The sequence below is a fragment of the Euleptes europaea genome, chromosome 14, assembly GCF_029931775.1.
Source record: "Euleptes europaea isolate rEulEur1 chromosome 14, rEulEur1.hap1, whole genome shotgun sequence".
Lineage (NCBI taxonomy): Eukaryota > Metazoa > Chordata > Lepidosauria > Squamata > Sphaerodactylidae > Euleptes > Euleptes europaea.
In genome coordinates, this window is record NC_079325.1 from 16,816,241 (window position 1) to 16,836,080 (window position 19,840).

The following is a 19,840-nucleotide window of genomic DNA, read 5'->3' on the forward strand; positions in this document are numbered from 1 at the left end:
AAATGCCTAGTAAATTCTAATGAATGAGATGTCTGAGCCCGGGGCTTGATTTCTGGGGTCATCCTTTCCATGATTAGGATAATCAATTATGCAAAAGGTGTAGATTGGCTCAATTTGCATAGTTTAAACCTGTTGTGGAGAGAAGTGGCTCAGATGCACAGGGTTGGCCATAGACGCAACCTTTTCTTTAATGAGAGCTACTTCTGCAGTACTGCAGTCAAAGCTCTGCTCATGACCTGAGTTCAATCCCAATGGAAGTCAGTTTCAGGTAGCCAGCTCAAGGTTGACTCAGCCTTCCATCCTTACGAGGTCAGGAAAATTAGTACCCAGCTTGCTGGGGGTAAAGTGTAGAGGACTGGGGAAGGCAATGCCAAACTACCCTGTAAATATAGTCTGCCTAGGAAACGTTGTGATATGACGTCACCCCATGGGTCAGTAATGACCTGGTACTTGCACAGGGGATTACCTTTACTTCTGGGTAGTGAAAGACATGATGAGCTACTCATCTTTACCTGCAGTGTGTTACCAAGTTTTATTCTTTCTTAGACACAGGGGCTAGTAAGAGCACCAAAAACGATGCCCTCAGCTAAGCAGCACAGAGAAAAATCCTATGAAACAAAAGCTTATTTTTTAAAATAAAAGCGTAAAGTAGGATCTTTTCATGATTTTTCCCCATGGGTCTTTGAGGGAAAGCTCAGACAGTAGCAGATGAGCTACTGGTAGCTCATGACTACCTGTTAGACTGGACCCCTGGCACAGATATTGGGGTACTCGAGGCAGAAAATCCAAATGGCGCCCCTTTCTTATGGCAATAAAAACATCATCAACTCCATAGACAATTTCCTGCTTTGGCAGACTGCCTCTTGCTCTCAAATGCCAGGGCCAGCCCAGTTTTGCAGCATTCAGCTTTTCTTGACTGTAGTTTTCTTGGCCCAGAATTTCTTTTTCTTTTTTTAATTGCTTGCAAGAGTACACACAGCCCTTTCAACCCGATGATGGAGCGAGACGGATTAGTTGGAGGACGAGACAGGCCCTCCTTTGCCTCTTCCAGCAGCCAGATGTCCAAGGGATATTTGGAAAGAAAGAAGAGTCTTGGTACCGTCCAGTAGCCAGAGGGGGAAACTGCATGTTCAGTATCTCATACCTGCATGTTGGAGATACTGGTGGGGGATATCGTCAGATCCCGGTTCAACAGTGGCTCTTTGATGAGCAGCCCAGCACTTTCACTTTTCCAAAAGAGCTTGGAGTGAAATGCTTTCTCTTATATTTTCCTCTCCTGTATGGGTAGGATTATGTTAACCTGTTGAGACTTCGTTGCTGACATACTCCTGTAGTCTGTATTAGATGGCATAAATACACATGGAGCTGGCTTATCCTGAATCAGACCATCGGTCCATCATGGTCAGTATTGTCCACTCAGACTGGCAGCAGTTCTCCAGGGTCTCAGGTAGAGGTCTGCCTGGTTTTTTTTAACTGGAGATGCTGGGAGTTGAACCTGGGACCTTCTGCATGCCAAGCAGATGTACCACTGAGCCAAGGCCTCTTCCCATACAGATGGTGTTTGACATAGAAGAAGAAGAGTTGGTTTTTATATGCCGACTTTCTCTACCACTTAAGGGAGACTCAAACCGGCTTACAATCACCTTCCCTTCCCTTCCCCACAACAGACACCCTGTGAGGTAGGTGGGGCTGAGAGAGTATGATTCGCCCAAGGTCACCCAGCTGGCTTTGTGTGTAGGAGTGGGGAAACAAATCCTGTTCATCAGATTAGCCTCTGCCACTCATGTGGAGGAGTGGGGAATCAAACCCGGTTCTCCATATTAGAGTCTACCACTGCTCTTAACCACTACCATGCTGGCTCTCCTGGGTTTTTTTTCGATTTTTCGATTTTTCCCTATCCGCTTGTTCCTCTTACATCTACTGCAGCAGAAGATAGAAACGAAACTCTCCTTAGTCGTTCTCCATTCTACTCATGCTCCAGTACTGGGTCGAAGGGCTGGCCAACAGCCCTGGCCTGCAAAAGAGATTAGCCGCTGCATGCCAGAAATTCCATTGGTAAGCCATACTTTCAGGCTGCGGTTCATGTTCGAAAGTGAAACCGTGGAGTTACGAGGGCCCTGTCGGGGTTTGCAATGTCAGCGCTTCCCTTCATCTCTCTCTCAAAAAAAGTGCCAAACCTTTTCAGGTGCTCTTGTCAACCTAGCAGGGCCCTGCTAATTGCTCTCAGATGTGTCTAATTGAAGCCTTGCTCTGTCATCTCGCTGCAGCGCTAGAAAATAAACGCCGAGAAGAGCCAGCGGGGCCCACAGAATATACATCATCAGGAGAAGCAACTTGCCCGTTTATATTTCGAGCGTTCCTTTCTCCAGGGCTGTTGTGACTGCTGCTGCTTTGTTTCCGCCTGTGGCATCTCAGAGAGACAACTGAGGGCTCCCTCCCCCCCCCACCCCGCAAGCAGAAACTGCGGTTTTGGCATGCTGGTTATATGAACGAGCCTTAAGGGAGCGCATTATAGAGCATAGTTTAGCTTGTATAGCATTCAGTAAGGAGTTCCATAGCGGCCAGGCCTCCTATATAAAATCCCTGCTTACATGTATGCACTGCATCTTCCAAGCTGCTGTCAGAATACCAGGTCCAGCTCTTTGAAAAACGAAGGTTGGATGCTGCTGACAAAGAGTCGAAGGGATCATTTGAAACCTAGAAAACAAGCCTTATAACACAAAAAGGAGGGGAATCTGTTTGGTTTGCCGGAATGTCTGGACTAAACTGCAAGATCATTTGTAGAGATAGCGCCCTGGCTGAGTGGTAGAGCATCTGCTTGGCATGCAGAAGTTCTCAGGTTCAATCCCCAGCATCTCCAGTTAAAGGGACTAGGCAAGTAGGTGATGTGAAAGACCTCAGCCTGAGACTCTGGAGAGCCGCTGCCAGTCTGAGTGGTCAATATTGACTTTGATGGACCGAGGGTCTGATTCACTATAAGGCAGCTTCATGTGTTCAACTCTGAGTACCAAAAGGGGTTTGGAAGCTAGCTTTTGCATGCTTTAAGGTATTGTAGGCATTCTGTTTCTCTGTATCTTAAAATGGTGTTATGCATTCTAAATCATCGGGGCACCATGGGCTTTCCAAATCATCAGGGCACCATGGGTGTGCCCGTCATCATGCAAACAGCCTCTCTATAAGAAGCTGTTATTAAAAACCAACATATGTTTCAAAAATGATAATTCAATCCTAAACAGACTTGCACCCTTCTTACCCACTGGGGAGAGGGCTTAGGGCCAAACTAGATGTGCTTGTTTTCAAAGAGCAGGAACTCAGTTTCCCTGCAGCATCACAGCAGCTGTGGGAAACGGCTTTTAAAATTCAAAGGAGAGCCTGCTTATGCCTGAAACGATGCCACGGGGAGGGGTAGGATTCCTGCCTCCCCCCCCCCAGCCATTTTCCTGTGCTGAAACAGTAGTAGGGATGGAGTTATTTTGCTGATGCACATGCACAGAATACTTCACATGGAGCAGCAAAAGTGGAGAAATAACTCCCCCCCTGACCTGGATGGCCCAAGCTAGCCCGATCTCGTCAGATCTTGGAAGCTAAGCAGGGTCAGCCCTGGTTAGTAATTGGATGGGAGACAACCAAGAAATACCAGGGTCGGTCGCTATTTAGAGGAAGGCAATGGCAAACCACCTCTGTTTGTCTCTTGCCTTGAAAACCCTATGGGGGTTGCCATAAGTCAGCTGTGACTTGACGGCACTTTACACACACATAACTACTCCCCTCACCCCGTGCTGTTTCAGCATGGAAAAACAGCTCAGGGGGAAGGCAGGAGCTCCCCCTCTGTCCACGACAGTGTCCTGAGCTCAAAAGGCTCCCCTTTATTTTTAAAAAGTCATTGAGGAATGCAACTCTTTAAAACAAGCACATCTAGTTTAGCCTTCAGAAGGGTATATAACTGTTTTAGGATTGCACTATTAGTGGCTGAGGCACTGTGACTTTGTCCTTGTTGCCTTTCTCCCTCAGTTCATGGGGAAACCGTGGTTCCGGGCTTTTACAGTCGGTACACACAATAGAAATAATTTCCTGCATTTCAGAACAGCCTGCCGCAGAGGCGAGACCCAAAGGTATGCTCCCTGGGCTACCGTGCAGCGTATCTCTCAAAGACAAAGTGATGCTCTGCAGGGAAATTGCTCTCTTTCCCATTCCAAGATCTGATAACTCTGTCTGATTTGCAGAGCAGACATGACAAGCCTGCCAGATGTGTATCACATGAGACAGAGTGTTGAAATCCTCTTAAAGGGAACCCTGGGAGTCTTATATCGGAGGTTGTGCCCTTTGGAAAGGGATTTCCTAGGCAGCAGGGAAGTGGCTATACTGGGGGCTGCCCTCGAGATGCTCTCTGTCATCTTCCCTCATGCGGAACAAAGGATCCTGCATGCTGGATCTGTATGCATGCTTGCAGGGCACAGGATACATGACCACCTTGCTGAAGCTAAGCACTGGATCTGGACAGTGCTTAAATAAGAATTGTCCGGGGGGTGGGAGGAAGTGGGAGGGAAGTCGATTGTAAGCCGCTTCAAGTCTCCTTACGATAGAGAGAAAAGGTAAAGGTCCCCTGTGCAAGCACCGGGTCATTCCTGACCCATGGGGTGATGTCACATCCCGACGTTTACTAGGCAGACTTTGTTTACAGGGTGGTTTGCCAGTGCCTTCCCCAGACATCTTCCCTTTACCCCCAGCAAGCTGGGTACTCATTTTACCGACCTCAGAAGGATGGAAGGCTGAGGCAACCTTGAGCCGGCTACCTGAAACCAACTTCTGTTGGAATCAAACTCAGGTCGTGAGCAGAGCTTGGACTGCAGTACTGCAGCTTACCACTCTGCGCCACGGGGCTCCTTACGATAGAGAGAAGCGGGGTATAAAACCAGTTCTTCTCCTTCCTCTTCTTCTTCACCTTGTATAAGCTACATTGAGCTCCAGGATGGAAGAAAGTCAAATGTGTATTCAGTAAATAACAAGACAATGTGGGTTTAAAAAACACACACACACAGCCTAGTGACCCAGTGAAGGGGTATATGGCATGCATGGACCAGTGTGGGAGCTGTGACTATATAAATCCTGCCCTCCAACTGCATGGTTAGGATTCACTTTGCAGGACTGTGTGTATAAGCCTTTCAGGGGCTCCTGCAAAGTGATGGTGTTGGTTGGGGGTGTGAACATTGATCCAACCCTGACACCAGTTCCTTGAGGGGGTTTTCCCCAGTGGTCTCCCAGTTCCTGTCTCTCATCTCTGTGAACTTCCAGGTTGTAGTAGTTGTTGCCATCTGGCCGTGATCCTTTCTCTATACTTAAGTTGATCACACCTCCAGCCACTATTTGAGAAGAGCTCCATGTGTTTGTGACCCACAGTGTTGGCTGACTTGCCCATGCTCTGGGTCACCACTCACAAAGAAACAGAAGAAGAGTTGGTTTTATATGCCGTCTTTCTCTACCACTTAAGGAAGAATCAAACTGGATTACAATCCCCTCCCCCTCCCCACAACAGACACCCTGTGAGGTAGGTGGGGCTGGGAGAGTTCTAAGAGAGCTGTGACTAGCACAAGGTTACCCAGCTGGCTTCATGTGTAGGAGTGCAGAAACCAACCCGGTTCACCAGATTAGCCTCCACCGCTGATGTGGAGGAGTGGGGAATCAAACCCCGGTTCTCCTGATCAGAGCCCACCTCTCCAAACTACCGTTCTTAACCGCTACACCACGCTGGCTCTCAAAGGCTTTGCTAACCCCACAGCATCAATTCTTTCATGTCAGGTTATTTCTGCACTTTGTGCTGTGAAATCTACCAACATTTCAATTGATTCCACCCAAAAACAACATCTCCAGGGTAGCATTTGGGGACTTTTTGCCTGTACATGGTTTTTGAAGTGCAGCGTGCATTAGAAGCACCATGCTTAAGCATGGCATCTCTCTGCTTTTGTAGAGTCAGATGTTCATTTGGAAACCATCAGTTTTGTACCATTTTTTAAAGTGAGGTGTTCATGGTTCCACCTGAGTGTAGTAACTTTTTGTTTTTAATCTGAACTTTTAATATTGTTTTGAATAATTTCTATTGTTCCATCTGTTGCTTTTTAGGCTTCTGGTTTTTTAGTCTGTTTGTTGAATGAATGTTGTAAACTGCCTCAAAGAGAGCCGGGTATAAATATTATAAACAAACAGACAAACAAGGATTTGGTGTGTGCTAGATGTGTATGTAACATATGTTTCTGGTTTAGCATGCATCTGCCAGAGAGTGAGAGAAGGCAAGCGCATGCATATTCATTTTAGACTAGGCGCATAGGAAAGGCACACTGTCTAGGGATTTTTTCCCCCTGTTTCACAAGGGAACGGTTTCTGCTTGCATTAGTCTTTGGTTAGTTATGGCTCGCTACAAATCATATCCCATGATGCTAATGGCATTTATCCACTTTTTACCTGAATCCCGCATGGTTTGTTTGGATACAGAACTGCTGTTTTATAATTACACTCCAGAGGATGTGAAGCAGGGTCTCCCTCCCCCGCTTTACTCCTTATTCTCCATTTCTTTTTCCAGAGTTAACCTACATTTACTGAGCATTTCCAGTGGCAAGAAATTATCTCTGAATGAACTACTGTGCCTTGATGCCGTTGAAATTAGTGGCAGTTTAAGTGCTCGTCTGTGAAATCGCTACGGGAGATATTTATAATAACGGCATCATACGTCTGCTTGGTACCTTTGATTCTCCTGCTAGCATAGCGAGCATGATGCTGTTAGTTAAGTGCTGGGTCTATAAGTGGAATTTTGAAGGAGGCATTGTAGGAAATCCACCCCAACATCAGCATGGAAATCTTGTTTTCGGCATGTGCAAGAGACGTTCTGTGGAGTTCTCAGGCGTGAAATAACTTTGCTCAGCCTGCAAAGAGGAGAGAGGCGTGCTAGCGTCTTAAGAGTCAGGGGCAAGCCAACAGGCTAAAATATACTAGATGGAGCATCTAGGGAAATAAGGAAGTGATGCATGAGGTCTGTTGAAATGTGGAAATTAAATGCTCCCAATTGTGATCTTCAACTGGAGCCAAGTTTTTATTGTGTGGTTATCTGTGTGTGGAATTGTTTGGCATTCTCTTGTGCAAACTTTGTTTTCTGTATGAGATTTTTTTTTCTGACTTGGGTGAGGAATGTACATTTTAATGAAGACCTGAAAGCAGAAAACATTTTGCAAACTTCTCCATCCAGTGAATGGATTCTCACACAATAGCTTTTACAAGCAGATTTCAATATGATTGTATGTTTCCCTCATCTGGTGAATAGCTGGGCCAATGGTTAATGCTTTGCGCAAGGTGTAGCGCAGCTTTTTCTGAGAGTCTCTCTAAGTGTTCTTTGCACATATTCGAACCTGTTTGCAAGAACTGAGCAGCACATTGAAATTCCCAGGAAATGTTAACTCTGCTCACACATGAACACACATGAACACATGAAGCTGCCTTATACTGAATCAGACCTTTGGTCCATCAAAGTCAGTATTGTCTACTCAGACCGGCAGCAGCTCTCCAGGGTTCCAGGCAGTGGTCTTTCACATCACCTACCTGCCTAGTCCCTTTAACTGGAGATGCCGGGGATTGAACCGGGGCCTTCTGCATGCCAAGCAGAGGCTCTACCACTGAGCCATGGCCCCTCCCCTAATGTATATGTTATGTAGAATGACATGGTAGAGTCTTTGGGCCACACTTCTTCAGATTTCACAGTAGTTGTGTGAGTCGTATTTTAGAATGTTCCCTGGATATATCAAACTAACATTGGAGATGGTAATTGAGCTCCTTGATGTGCTAGTTTTCTAAACGTTGGGAAATCAAGGTGCCTAGGTCCTTAGTATGGGCAATGATTGCCTTGGAAACTACATTTCCCAGATACTCCAGCACCTGAAATGCTGCCATTGCAGTGTTCAAGGTAGGATGGCCAATCTCCAGGTGGGGCCTGGAGATCTCCCAGAATTACAGTTGATCCCGACACTACAGAGATCAGTTCTTCTAGAGAAAACAGCTGCTTTGGAAAGTGAAAACGATGGCACTGCAGCCTGCTGGGCCCCCTCCCCTCTCCAAACCCCGCCTTACCCAGGCTCCGCCCTCAAATATGCAGGGATTTTCAAACCCAGAGTTGGAAACCCTTGCTCAAGGGGAGGAGAGAGGCCTCCTGTCCCCACTGCTGTCACTACTGAAAGTGGGGATAGGGCACAAAGGCAAAGCATAGGGGCTTGTGAGGAATTGGGTGGGCCATGGAAAGGGGCTGGAGAGAGGAATTCGGACCTCATCACACTCCTGAACATGTTATCAGGATCTTGACAGGGTCCAAATTTCAGAATTGGCCTCAGGGGGAAAAAATGTTTTGCCTTTTTATTAGGGGAGTTTGTTGAGGCCGATTCTGAATTGTGACAAGGATATTTCCTTCCCCATCCAGCGTGGTGTAGTGCTTAAGCGCAGTGGTTTGGAGTGGTTGACTCTAATCTGGAGAACCGAGTTTGATTCCCCACTCCTCCACATGAAGAAGGAGGCAATCCTGGATTTAATACTCTGTGATGCTGCCAGTGACTTAATGCGGGATGTGGATGTAGTTGAGCCAGTTGGCAATAGTGATCACAATGGCATCAAATTTAATTTATATGCAAGTGGGAAAGTGACTGAGAAATCTCACACAATTACCTTTGACTTTAAAAGAGGGAACTTCTCTAAAATGAGAAAACTGGTAAAGAGGAAGTTGAAAGGAACAGGAGGGTTAAATCTCTTGAAAAGGCTTGGGGGTTACTCAAGTCCACATTACTAGAGGCTCAGCTAGCTTGTATACCGCAGGTCAAGAAAGGTAGTAATAAGTCCAAGAGGTCAACACCATGGCTAACGGGTAAGGTGAAGGAAGCAATTGGAGAAAAAAAGTCTTCCTTCAGAGACTGGAAGGTTTGCCCAAACTAGGCGAACAGAAGCAAACACAAACTTGCACAAAGGAAATGCATGCAGATAATTAGAGACGCAAAAAAAGATTTTGAGGGGCATATTGCTAAACACATCAAAACAAACAATAAGAAATTCTTTAAGTATATTAGGAGTAGGAAACCAGCTAGGGAAGCGGTTGGACCATTGGATGACAATGGGAGTAAAGGAACTCTAAGGGAGGATAAAGCAATTGCTGAAAAACTAAATGAATTCCTCTCATCTGTCTTCACTGTTGAAGATACAGGACAGATTCCTTCTCCTGAACAGAGATTTTGGAGAGGGGAAAATGAAGAACTGAGGCAAATAGTGGTAACAAGGCAGGAAGTCCTAGAACGTCTAGACAAACTGCAAACTAACAGGGACCAGACGGTATTCATCCTAGAGTTCTTCAAGAACTCAAATGGGAAATTGCTGAACTTCTAACAAATATATGTAATATGTCCCTTCGATCAGCCTCTGTACCAGAGGACTGGAGAATGGCCAATGTAACACCCATTTATAAAAAAGGTTCAAGGGGGACCCAGGAAATTACAGGCCAGTTAGCTTAAAGTCTGTTCCGGGTAAATTAGTGGAAAACATTATTAAAGATAGAATTGTCAAGCATATAGAAGGGCAAGGTCTGCTGGGCAAAACCCAACATGGCTTCTGTAAGAGTAGATCCTGTCTCACTAACCTATTAGAGTGTTTTTTTAAAAACGTCAATAAGCATGTGGACAGGAATGAGCCTGTGGATATTGTGTATTTGGATTTCCAAAAAGCTTTTGACAAAGTCCCCCACCAAAGACTGCTAAGCAGACTTCATAGTCACGGGATAAGAGGACAAGTCCTTTTATGGATTGAGAGCTGGTTGAAAAATAGGAAGCAGAGAGTAGGAATCAATGGTCAGTTCTCCCAATGGTGGGATGTGAGCAGTGGGGTGCCTCAGGGATCTGTGTTGGGACTGGTGCTTTTCAACCTGTTCATCAATGACCTGGAGTTGGGGTTAAACAGTGAAGTAGCCAAGATTGCAGATGACACCAAATTATTTAGGGTGGTTAAAACAAAATCGGACTGTGAAGAGCTCCAGAAGGATCTCTGCATACTGGAAGAATGGGCATTAAAATGGCAAATGAGATTCAATGTGAGTAAGTGTAAAGTGATACATATTGGGGCAAAAAATCCCAACTTCACATATACACTGATGGGATCTGTGCTGGTAGCGACAGATCAAGAAAGGGGTCTTGGGGTGGTAGTGCATAGATCAATGAAGATGTCAACCCAGTGTGCGGCTGCTGTAAAAAAGGCAAATTCCATGCTGGCCATAATTAGACGAGGAATAGAGAATAAAACTGCTGATATCATACTGCCCTTGTACAAATCTATGGTGAGAACACACTTGGAATACCGTGTACAGTTCTGGTCACCACACCTAAAAAAGGATATTACAGAGCTTGAGAAGGTGCAGAAAAGAGCAACCAAAATGATTAGGGGACTAGAGCAACTAATGGGGAGCGGTTAAGACGCTTAGGGCTGTTTAGCTTGGAAAGAAGGCGGCTGAGGGGAGACATGATAGAGGTCTATAAAATTATGCATGGTTTGGAGAGAATGGACAGGGAGAAGTTTTTCTCCCTCTCCCATAATACTAGAACACGGGGTCATCTGCTAAAGCTGGAGGGTGAGAGATTCAAAACAGATAAAAGGAAGTATTTTTTCACACAACGCATAGTTAAATTGTGGAACTCCCTGCCCCAGGATGTGGTGATGGCTGCCAGCTTGGAGGGCTTTAAGAGGAGAGTGGACATATTCATGGAGGAGAGGGGTATTCATGGCTATTAGTTAAAATGGATACTAGTCATGATGCATACCTATTCTCTCCAGGATCAGAGGAACATGCCTATTATATTAGGTGCCAGGGAACCCAGGCAGGATGGTGCTGCTGCAGTCGTCTTGTTAGTGGCTTCCTAGAGGCACCTGGTTGGCCACTGTGTGAACAGACTGCTGGACTTGATGGGCCTTGGTCTGATCCAGCAGGGCCTTATGTTCTTATAAAGCCAGCTGGGTGACCTTGGGCTAGTCACAGTTCTCTTAGAGCTCTCTCAGCCCCACCTACCTCACAGGGTGTCGGTTGTGGGGAGGGGAAGAGAAAGTCAGCATATAAATACCGATTATTTCTTCTTCATCATCCCTAAATACAAGTGAAGGAAGAGAATGTGTTAGTAACAGGAGCCCATTGGCTACCTGAAGGGGAAGTAGGACCAACAAGGGAGAACCACAAGGACTCACAGGGAGAGGGGAAATTTCTTCCACCAGCATCTGCTCCTTGTCCTCTGTCTCCACTTCCTTCCTGCGCTGGGCTCCATCCCCCTCCCCCCCAACTCCAGCTCCACTTACATCCTCCCGGATTTCCTCCTCTCCTTTCTTTTGATGTCCCCAACCCCAAATGTCGCCCGAATTGCCCTATGAACCCCACCTGGCCCTTGAACTAGGCTGGGCCTCGGAGCAGAAGGCTGTAATGTCTTCTCCTTCCAGACCTGCTGGAGCAGCTGCCTTTGAACTCTTCTCCTTCTACTGTTCCTCTCAGTAGGGCGCCATGCAAGATGCTCTGTACATTAGCGGGCCTCCCGTCCCAGAAAAAAAGGCTGGGCAGTCTCAGCCACTCCGCAAGCCAAAAAAACTCTTTGAGTAAATATTTAGTCTTGCCCCCCCCCCCATGTTAACGTCTCGAAAGGCAAAGCCCAGGCTCCAGAGAGAGCGCCTCCACTTTGCTTCCCTGGGCTTTCCAGCTGGAGGGTCGTGTCCGGCTTCTGCCCTAGGGAAGGAACAGCTGCCAGCGCCCGCTTTTGCCACCTGGGATTCCTCGCTCTGACAGCCCTTGAAGTGCAACGCCTGGCAAGAGGCAGCCGCCTGATTTGAATGCCAAAGAGAATTAGGCTATTAACACCAGAAGCTGTTTGCCTTGTGGGGAGGGGAAGGGTAGGTGGCATTGCAAAGGGGGCACGGAAAGGAGTTAGCAGGGAGAAACGGGGGAGTGTGGGACTGACTGCTGTATGCGAACAAGCAAGCCTCTTCACCTGGAACCTCAGGGGGGTCCAGGGACCACAGCTGATGAAAATTGCCAGCAAATAAAGAAACGACCTGACAGCTGTATGAACCAAGATGGGGGGGAATTGTGTTTGCCTTTCCTGCACGCTTAGGGTGCTGCTAGTTTGGTGTAAAAACTCCTGGTTCAAGAGGGGGTCTGTGTAATTTGGAGGCCCGCTTCAAAAATTTCCCCGTGACTGCAGGGCCCCAGTTTACCTTCTTGCTTTAGTTGTACATCATACCATTTTATGAACACCATAGGAAGCAAATGAGTGGTTGGTCGACACGCCACACTTGGCCTTTTTACTAAATAGGTTAGTTTTGAAAATAATCAATAAATACGAGTCTACCCTTGAAAGATCTTGAAAAGTGAAATGTAGGAATAACGAATTTTTAAGAGCATGAAAAAAGGCCTTTTGCTTTTTATTGCCTATCCTTGAGCCATCCGATAGGTCAGGTTTAGCTTTGTGCCCATGAGGACCAGAAATGTAAAGTCTCACCATCATGTGGATTTCCCTGCTTGTGCATACCACTGGTGGATGTTCAGATGGTGCATTGCTATGGAATCTATTCATGTACTGGGTGACAATCTATGAAGAAGAACAGTTGGTTTTTATACACAGACTTTCTCTACCACTTAAGAAAGAATGAAACTGGCTTACAATCGCCTTCCTTTCCTCTCCCCACAACAGACACCCTGTGAGGTAGGTGGGGTTGAGAGAGCTGTGACTGGCCCAAGGTCACCCAGCTGGCTTCATGTGTAGGAGTGGGGAAACAAATCCAGTTCACCAGATTAGCCTCCATTGCTCATGTGGAGGAGTGGGGAATTGAACCCGGTTCTCCAGGTCAGACTCCACCGCTCTTAACCACTACGCCACGCTGGGACAAGAAGGTATCACATGCTGCAGCCCCTGCCCAGATCTACCACAGTAAGTGTTTCCAGCAACCTCTTCATGGCACTGTTCAGTTACCTTCCTCCTTCAGCCTGTTTTGCCTTTTTTGAGTTTCTCCTGACATTCTTCAGCAATATCACCTTTTCCATAATCATAGGTTATCTCTCTGTGACCTTGAAACTTGCATTCTGACGTACTTGTGAATTCCTATCATGTTGTCCTACCCTGTCGGCTGGCTCCATAATTATTGCCAATTTCTACCTTGGCCTGCCAGCATTCCCTAGTGCCCAGTTTCTCAATTCAATTGACTTGTCTGCAAGACTATTTTTCCCAGATGTATTACAGTAAACGTGTGTGTTTTTCCTCTCCTTTTTCCTTCTTCAATTCTGATCTCTCTCTCTCTCTCCTGCTTTTCTTTTTTAAACATCTGTGCAACTTTCCTTCCTTTAAAAATAATAATCTTCAAAGGTCATTTAGTTGGTTGCTTACAACCGGTCTCTGTTTTTTGTCTGGTAAGTTCTTCCCCATTTTTTAGTGGGTGGAAGCCATTGTACCTGGCCCGTTTGAAATGGAGCTTAAGATTACAGTTGGGCCAAGCATTAAGGCTGATAATCCTCTTGCAGCCCGGGCAACTGGGTGCAGATTTTGGAGGGGGTATTTATGCCCACTCTGCCTCTGTGGAGCAGGAATTTGCCATGCGGTATTCACCCACCTGGGGAGGGAAGGCATCACGGCATACTCTGATCTTGTCAGATCTTGGAAGCTAAGCAAGGTTGGGACTTGGATGAGAGACCTCCAAGGAAAACTCTGCAGAGGAACCTCTGCTTCTCACTTGTCTTGAAAGCCCCTTGCTGGGGTTGCCATAAGTTGGTTGCAACTTGAGGGCAGTTATGTACATAGTCACCCAATCACCATCACATTTTTAGTAATGGGTAGTCAAGTGACCTCCATTTTCTGTATAAACCTGCCTATACTTAGTTCATCGCCTGAAGTCCTGCTGTGGGAGTGCTGTTTTCCCATGTTAGGTGTGTGGCAACCGGGTGCTGTTTTGAACAAGAAGAAGGTTTTTATATGCTAACTTGCTCTACATTTTAAGGTGAATCAAACCGTCTTACAATCTCCTTCCCTTCCTCTCCCCACAGCAGACACCTTTTCAGGTGGGTGAGGCTGGGAGAGCTCTAAGAGAACGGTGACTAGCCCAAGGTCACCCAGCTGGCTTCCTGTGTAGGAGTGGGGAAACCAACCCAGTTAACCAGATTAGAGTCCGCCTCTCATGTGGAGGAGTGGGGAATCAAACCCGGTTCACCAGATTAGAGTCCAGCTCTCTTAACCACTACACCGGCTCCAAACAGGGAAGGCCTTCCTCAAACATATTCATCTGGTATCTACTTGCTTCATTCATTTATTAAAGCATTCATATTCTACTTTTCCTTTGTGGTTTAAGGTGGCTTATAATTTGATTAAAAATACAATGAAACCTTATTTATACACCCTCTCTATGAAAATGTGTACCGCTTAAACGCCATTGTGGTGCAGTTGATCTCGGAAACCCAGGTTCAGATCTCCACCATGCCATAGAAGCTTGCTGGGTGTCCTTGTGGAAGTCACACCCATTCAGCCTAATCTACCTCAGGGTTGTTGTGAAGATAAAATGGAGAAGAGTTGTATCTAGCCTTTTTGTGTGTGTGTGTGTGTCTGACTGTCAGTATCTCTGCAAGCTCTCAGGCAGAGGGTGTTTGGATTACTATCCAAGATCCTATATTGTTTGAGAGGACAGGGATTGAACCTAGACCTTTTTGTGTAGAAGGTATGTTCTGTAACTGCTGCCAATTTCTTTACAAGAATGTATTGGTGATGTGTTGTAAATTAGCTTTACTTAAAAAAACTAACACAAAATAAAGGCAAAGACTCGAACAAAAGGAGTAGTCAAAAGGAAAGTGTCAATCTGTCCTGGCAGGAGGGTCTTGAGTGGCATTATTATGGTGGGTCAACAAATCAATAACCCACCCAGTTTATCAGAGTTTTGGATTTCAGCATTATTGATCTCTTGAAGCCTGAAGATCATCCTTCTCTGATACCTCATGGGAGGGTTTCAGTTGAGATGCAGGCTTTCAGATTCTGGCCAGGGATAAGGGGTATCTTATTTCTACATGTATTATGAATAAACACCCAATGAATATCAAATGGAGGCCTCTCCTCTTCCTCAGAAGAAATATCTTATATTTTAAATATTCTGAATTAGCTATGGTATCTTAGTTAAGGCCTGGGACATCTTTCTGTAGGCTTTTTTTGGGAGGGCTGGATGTTTCCCCCCCTCTCATCTGTAAGTGTTATGATGCAGTAGAATTTTGCTAGAATGCCAAGGAAATGTTGTCTTTGGGAGGCTGTTGAGAAGGGCTTTTGATGTCATCCACATTGTCCATCTGGCTTACTGCCACTGGAGAAGGGGGCAGGAAGGAGTTTCACCACAGACAAGACTTGTGGTGGTAATTGTGGTGAGCATAGGATTTGGGATGTAAGATTATTAGGATCCTAAGGCTGAAGTAATTGTTTAACTGAGACTATAGGCATGGGAAAGATCACGCAGATAATATCTTCTTACCTGCTAGCTTCCCTTTTGAATAAGCCCTCTTAGGATAGTTGAGAAGGATAATTACCGTGAGAACTTTGCACACAATAAGGTTCTGTAGAAACGACCAGCGTCTATAAATGTCTCTGGCCATGCAGGAGTTTTGATCTATTGCTGCATGTTCAGCAAGAGCAGGGTGCTATGAAAAGGGAGAAAATGGGTCTCTTTGCCATTGAGTCTTAGGGATCCGTTGACCTGCCCTCCTGCTAAGTTCTTATTCACCAGTGCAAGAGTTTCATTCCCACAGATTCCCATGACTCATCTTCCTTGATCCAAGAGACTCCAGTATAAGAAAAGACAAGCAAGTTTTTAGCTCTTCTTCAGTGGTGTTCCTACTTGCAGCCCCTTGTCCCAGAGAAGTCTCCTGGAAGTCTTCACTTCCGTAAGGGAAAGTGAAGACGACGTACTGACTGGACTTTGCTACTCATATATTGAACCCGGTTTCTGTTTCTTGGTCACATTGAACTTGTGGTGGGATAGGCTCTCCTTGAGAGAACATGCATGCATAGGAAGCCCACTGGGATCACAGGGTGGGGTAAGGAAGCAACGTGTCTCTTTGTGCTGAGCTCTTTCTGAAATTGAGACCTTTCAGCAAGCCAGCCATGACTCCATCTCCTTTACATCTTACTTTCTGGTGGTTTTCTCGCCCCCCCCCCAACTGAGTTTGTCTTTGCTCTCTTTGTGAGTCTTGGGAAAATCCAAAGAGGGAGTCTCTTTGACCTTCTAAGGTCAGGTTCACTGACCTCTTGAACCTTTCTGGAGAGTTCACTGGGACAAAGTTTGAGGAGGAAGGTATAACAGATCAAATGGGGCCTTCTCTCTGGACTCATTTGGACACAAAACTATTAAAGAGGATTGTCAAAGAAAGAATAGCTTGTGTTTGTGGATCCTTACTGGTAAATTTACATCTGAAAAAGCTGCCTTGTGTTGTCTGATCCAGGTCCTCCGTATCTTAAATATATGGAACTAGTGCATGTACAATTTATGTGCCACTCTGAGCCCGACCTTTGGATTGGGGAGGGTGGGGTAGAGATGTAATAAAATAAAAATAAATAAAATGTGGTGGAATTTTTAGGCTACCAAGGATTCGGAAGGATGTGTTGATTTTCTTATCTGCAGTGGATAGCCAGACTGGTTTCTAATTGCTCTTTGTGAGTCTGCTATCACTTTCAAGTAACTATGTTCATTACGTTGCAAAAGAGACAGGCAACTGAAAATGCTTTTGAGAACTAGAATGAAGGCATCTATAAGAGATGATGTCCAAGCTCATATATTGCTTCCAGATCCTTGTCTCTCTGTTACCCAGTATATGCTGCAGACCCAAACTGGTTTCACTGCCGTTGAAGTCCTGGGAAGACACAACATGTTCAGTAGGAAAGAGCAAGAGTCCAATAGTACCTTAAAGACTAACAAAATTTCTGGTACGGTATGAGCTGTCGTGAGTCACTGCTCACTTCTTCAGATATCTCACAAAAGCTCATACCCTACCAGAAATTCTGTTAGTCTTTAAGGTGCTACTGGACTCTTGCTCTTTTCTAAGGCTACAGATAGACTAACACAGCTACCCCTCGTAACAAAATGTTCCGTTAGAGAGTTTCGTTAGAGAGATCTTACCACTGAACTACAGTTCCCAGAATTCCTTGGGGGGAAAGCAATGGTATTTAGATTAGTAAATAAGGTAGGAGACTGAATTTTGAAAGCTGGATGGCTCAGAGTTACTAAAAAAAACCCCATACTGTTCCTGATAGTTCACTTCATGCATATGATGAAGTGAGCTCAGATCCACAACAGCTCTTGATGCTACAATAACTGTGTCAGTTTTCAAGGTGTCACAAGGCTCTTCATTTGCTTTGGTTGCAGCCAGCTGTCCCTCTGGAACTCTGAGCCCATTTTAGATGTTGTTGTGTCGCTCCATAATGCCCCTGTAGGTTATCAACAAGAACTTGAGGTGCATCTTTTCAGAAGGTAGGCCAAGGGACACTCTCCTCTCTTCGGTGCACAAAAGTGGAGGTGGAATCAGGTGGCCGACAGTGCCCTGTGCTCTGTCTAAGGTGCTGAAAAAGTATTGGGGACGTTCCCAGAGGCTTTAGCCAATGATTAAAAGGATTAATTCTGTCTGATTCTTTGCTTTCTGTGTTTATATAGCTGCCTGGAGCCTCATTTGTCTTACTGGAGGCTGCTACTTGTGAGGTTCATTTTTATGCGCAGACAACCCGAGGGAAGAGCTGGGGCTCATCGCAGGCAGCACTGAAATTAAGAATGGACCCTTTCGCGAGTGATATATTTTGTCCAAATGCCATTGCTTGGGGTTGATATAGCTAGGCACAGAGAAAATTCAGGTGTCTTGTACCCCTCTGGTGACTGGATAGAGTTGTTATATGAGCAGATATTGGCAGGTCTCAACCTGTGGACCTTTAATGTTGCCTGCTCAGGGTCTACTTTTTATGGGATGGTTTCTACTCAATACAAATGGCAGAGCAGTAACAAATGCATCTATTAGTTATGAAGTGGCATGGGTATGGATTGCAGCTTTCCTCTTTAAAATGCAGGTTAGCAGACCCCAGAAAAGGGTGGGACCTCTCATTTACATGTATCTGTCCTGTAAGATGGTTTGTTCTTCTTTCCATTTTATCCTCACAGTAGTGGGGTGAGGCCGAGAGATTCCCCCTCACACACACACACACACACACACACACACACACACACACACACACACACACTGCAAACTTCATGGTGGAGCTGGGCTTGAGCCCAGATCCCCCAGGGTTCTAGCCTGGCATTCTAACCATCATACTACATTGTTTTTTCATCTACAGCACCGTGTGGTTGGTACCCGCAGCCTAGGAATAGATGGAGTGGACTTTATTTTGGTAGCATTCAAGATAGAAGAAGGAAAACATTACATGTGTGAACAATTAAACAAGAAGGATTTGTTTACCAATTATTTATACAGTTTAAAAGTTTGGAAAACTGGCAAAGAGTTATCTGTGCATTCTAGGGTGAGAGATTCAAAACTGATAAAAGGAAGTATATCTTCACACAAGGCATAGTTAAATTGTGGAACTCCCTGCCCCAGGATGTGGTGATGGCTGCCAACTTGGAAGGCTTGAAGAGGGGAGCGGACATGTTCATGGAGGAGAGGGCTATTCATGGCTACTAGTCAAAATGGCTACTAGTCATGATGCATACCTATTCTCTCCAGGATCAGAGAAGCATGCCTATTATCTTAGGTGCTATGGAGCACAGTCAGGATGGTGCTGCTGCAGTAGTCTTGTTTGTGGGCTTCTTAGAGGCACCTGGTTGGGTTGTTTGTGGGCTTCCTAGAAGCACCTGGTTGGCCACTGTGTGAACAGACTGCTGGACTTGATGGGCCTTGGTCTGATCTAGCATGGCCTTTCTTATGTTCTTATGGTGTTTCAAGAAGGACACTGAAACACAGAGGTGCTTTAGTTGGGTCAATATCGTTCCTACTTCACCACAGTTTCTTGCTATCTTAACCTTCTTGCAGCTTCTGCTGTATGTTCTATAACCTTTCCTTGTTTCACCTTTTGCATCTCAGGCTCTCGCCCTCGCCTTGAAGACTCATCTCCACGGATAGTAGAGCACCCTTCCGACCTCATTGTGTCCAAAGGGGAGCCGGCGACATTGAACTGCAAAGCAGAAGGACGGCCTACTCCAACTATCGAGTGGTACAAGGATGGGGAGCGAGTCGAAACGGACCGAGAAGACCCTCGGTCCCACCGCATGTTGCTGCCGAGCGGCTCTCTTTTCTTCCTGCGCATCGTGCATGGGAGAAGGAGCAAGCCCGATGAGGGAGTGTACGTCTGTGTAGCCCGGAACTACCTGGGTGAGGCTGTCAGCAGGAACGCATCTCTGGAGGTAGCCAGTAAGTAGAACTCTGGTCACTTTAAGAAAACTTCTGTTTGACTTAACTGGTATCTCACAAAACAATATGCTTCCTACTCACTGTTATTGGGGAAAAATAGAAACCCAATATGGGCAGGAGACAAAGGTATGGATACTGATATTGACAGATTAACTTTACAAAAAGCTATAATCCACACTCTTCAGGCCCTCAGAGGCCGTTTATGTATGGGAGTTTAACTGAGGTTCGTTGCTTGCAGGACCCACTCTTTCCTGTTGGGAGTCTATGCGCCAGCAGTCTCCAAGCTCAAATCTGGAAGTATTTGCTTCCCTGCCCCTTGAAATGCTGCTTTGTAATTGGCTGTAATGAGAGAAAAGTTCCCTCCCCCCCCCGACCCCAATCACCACATAAAAA

General features: G+C 45.8%; 1 protein-coding gene across 12 annotated transcripts in view; it reads left to right on the forward strand.

The window, feature by feature from the left end:
• The window catches only part of ROBO3 (roundabout guidance receptor 3), a 214,584-nt gene that overhangs the window by 21,168 nt on the left and 173,576 nt on the right, over nucleotides 1–19,840 (forward strand). For all 12 annotated transcript variants that reach the window (XM_056860021.1, XM_056860024.1, XM_056860023.1 and 9 more), the window contains exon 2: nucleotides 19,121–19,447. In XM_056860021.1, coding sequence (XP_056715999.1) covers nucleotides 19,121–19,447 — 327 coding nt within the window. The remainder of the gene's footprint in view (nucleotides 1–19,120; nucleotides 19,448–19,840) is intronic.